Source organism: Onychomys torridus, unplaced genomic scaffold (assembly GCF_903995425.1).
Source record: "Onychomys torridus unplaced genomic scaffold, mOncTor1.1, whole genome shotgun sequence".
NCBI lineage: Eukaryota > Metazoa > Chordata > Mammalia > Rodentia > Cricetidae > Onychomys > Onychomys torridus.
The window spans coordinates 548,068-551,347 of record NW_023412870.1 but is presented as its reverse complement, the minus strand read 5'-3'; the positions used below and the strand labels follow the sequence as shown (position 1 = coordinate 551,347).

General features: G+C 39.1%; 1 protein-coding gene across 1 annotated transcript; it reads right to left on the bottom strand.

The window, feature by feature from the left end:
* Positions 1-2,113: 2,113 nt before the first annotated feature.
* LOC118576039 (olfactory receptor 2H2-like) lies at positions 2,114-3,055 on the bottom strand. The gene has a single exon (XM_036176450.1). The coding sequence runs from the start codon at positions 3,053-3,055 to the stop codon at positions 2,114-2,116; it is 942 nt and encodes a 313-aa protein (XP_036032343.1).
* Positions 3,056-3,280: the final 225 nt, after the last annotated feature.

Sequence of the window (3,280 nt, the reverse complement as noted above, 5' to 3'; positions counted from 1 at the left end):
ATATTAAAAGCTCCTCAGATGTTTGTCCTAAGGAACTTTCTCCCAGAGTCTGGGGAAGGTGCTTACAAGTAGTGGGAAATCTAATCTTAAGGATATCAAATGAATCTCCGCACACTGTGCTCTTTCAGTCCATCACTTTATTGTTCTAAGCAAGATTCAACTCTGACTCTGATCTCTCTGCTGTTCTTTCTTTTTTTCTACTGCTTCTCTGAATCTACAGCTTTTTTTCAGCTCTCATTCTTGGCTCCTCTCTTACCTGACTCCTTATATTTTTAACCGAAGACTCCTTGCAATCCTGAGAAAAGTTTCAAACCTTCAAGGCCATAGCACATTCCTAGAATAGATGATAAGGAGCAGAGCCATTGCCATAGTAATGCAAGGTTCCAAAGTCTCAGAGCCAGAGGGAAGGGGTGCAGTGCCCAGTGCAACAAACTCTGAGACATAGCTTTTTATCAGCAGACTTGGCAAGTGAAGAATTGTCAGGCTTTTCTTAGAGTGTTTTGTGTTAGTAACCTTGATAAGACATCTGCAACTCTGACCCTGTGCATAACTGTAAACTTTAAACTTATGATCTATTTACAAAGGCCTTTAGTCTAGTTTGAACTTTCTCTGAGGAAAAAATGAGCTTTTATGTGCAGTTTGTATTAGATTGAGGAGAGATTAATATTTTCTGTGTTAGTCTGAGCAAAATGAACAAAGCAGGCTTTAAGTGTCTATAATCTCATGGGACAATGGATCTGGCTTTGAAGCATATCCTAGTATATTTTCTATATATCAAAATTGTACAGCTAAATGAAAAGCCATCTTCCTGACCACCCATGGATATATGTGCCCATAAGATTGAGATGTATTCATGAGATTACATATATACGTTTTATGAAAATATGTGGTAATAGGGAGATATCAAAACTGTTATTGTACAAGAAGTTTACAATAGGAAATAGCCAATTCATTCCAAAGGCAGCAATTCCAAAAGACCTTGCATGATGGTTTCCTCCACCAGAACCCTTAGTTCTGATAGGTTGACCTTTTGAACACTCATTGTCACCTGCTGTATACTTCCATGGCCTTTTCCTACCAGCAGCTCTCAAAAACAAAAGACCAAAACTCAAACTGAGAAATGTGTCTTAAAGTAACATCACAAGAAATCCATGTTGGGCATGGTTAGCCTTGGCCAACACTTCTGGGCTGGGTAGTGACAGATGCACAATATGTCAACAGTGGTAATGAGGCAGAAGTAACTCAGAACACAGACCATTATTTCAAAGTACAGAAGTACATACACATATCTTTTAAAGTCTCTATCAAAAACATAGAAACCTGTAGGGATTGGAGTGGTTGAAAGGATTAGTTTAACGTAAGAAAATTAGAATAAAAAAGTTGATTGTCCAAATAGCACAAGCATTTGACATCCACCTGCTTAGGAGGCTGGTGTAAAACAGCAAATTAAGGGCCTGTCTGGGCAACTTGGTGAGATATCTTAAAATAAAAAGAAGGAGTTAAAGAGATGGCCCAGTGGTTAAGAGTGCTTACTGTTCTTCCAAGGACCTGAGTTCAGTTTCTAGTAACCATGGAATCCTGTAATTCCAGCCTCAGGCAATCCAACATTCTCTTCTGGTATCTGTAGACACCTATGCACACATGGCATACACTAACAGAGATTCATTAACACAAATAAAAATAAATATTTATTGTTTTTAATGTAAATAAAAAGAGGCCCATGGTGCAGTTCAAAGAAAGTGTTTGTTTAATTTGTAGAATGCGCTGGTTTCAACTCCAGGTATACTATGAAGTAAATAGGCAGGTTGGAAAGGTATGAACTATGTTACTTGATGTTTTATTTTGTAAGTATTGTGATTCTTTCTCACAAATCAACTGTATTTATTTCTCATGAAAATGATTATTACAATAATTTATCTGTCATATTGTACCCAAATCAGCATCTTGAAGAAATTGAGGGTCTCATCAATAACAGATGGATAAAGTTAACACCACACCCCAAATAAACTGAAGCTATTCTTGACTTGATAGGGGAGATACCTCAAGGATTTTAGCTATGATTGTTCTGTCTTTTCAAGTTAAGAAACAGAAACGCATATGCTAGCTTCCTCAGTTATCTGTGGGAACTCCAAGTCCTCCAACCCAGTCTTATCACTGCTCCTTTTACCTCCTTGTTCCTCAGTGTATAGATGAGGGGGTTAAGAGTTGGAGTTATTACAGTGTATAAAAGGGTGAGAAACTTGCCCTGTTCATGAGCATAGTGAGTCTTAGGTTGAAGATAGACACCTGTAACAGTACCATAGAAGAGGGAGACAACAAGAAGGTGAGACGTGCAGGTGCCAAATGCTTTTTTCTGCCCTTCAGTTGACTTTATCTTCAGCACAGACTTTACAATAGCACCATAGGAGGAAAGTATGATGATCAAGGGTAACACTAGGAGAATAACACTGGCTATGGACATCTGGACTTCATTGTAGGTAGTATCTGCACTGGAGAGTTTAATCAGGGCTGGAACTTCACACACAATGTCATCTACCACTCGGTGGGAGCAAAAGGGCAATCTGAGGGTAGCAGAAGACTGGATGAGAGACTGAATCAGGCCAGCACCCCAAGCAAGGACAGCCAGTTGCAGACAGACTTTGGGATGCATGACAGTTGTGTATCTCAGAGGATGACACACTGCTACATAGCGGTCCACAGCCATGACAACAAGAAGAACACATTCGGTGGCACCAAGCCACAGAAAGATGTAGAGCTGTGTGGCACAGCCATGATAGGTGATGTTCTTATTTGGACTTCCAAAATTAACCAACATCTGTGGAACACAGCTGCTGGTGAAGCAAATATCTAATAAGGAAAGATTGCAAAGGAAGAAATACATAGGGACTTGGAGTTTTGGGTCCTTCAAGGATACAACAATTATGATTGTATTTCCAGCAAGAGTCAAACAGTAAAAGATCAAAATGACCCCAAAAAGTACCTTCTCTAAATGTGGCCTGTCAGAGAAGCCAAGGAGGATGAAATCACCATGGCTGTCATTGCAAACTGTGGTCATGTTTTTCTGGGACAATCGCCTCTTCAAGAGATGACACAAAAGTGGTTGCTCAAAAGTCTGTGAAGATCCTAGCAAGCAGGAAGCAAGTCAGTGTAAATTGCTTGATTCCTTTTTACATAAGAATATGAAGTTAGCCTGTAATGCTTAAGGGAGAAAGAGTAGATTGAGTGAGTAGTTTAATATTTGATATTTGCATTCATTCTTTTTATCATTGATGCTTTATAT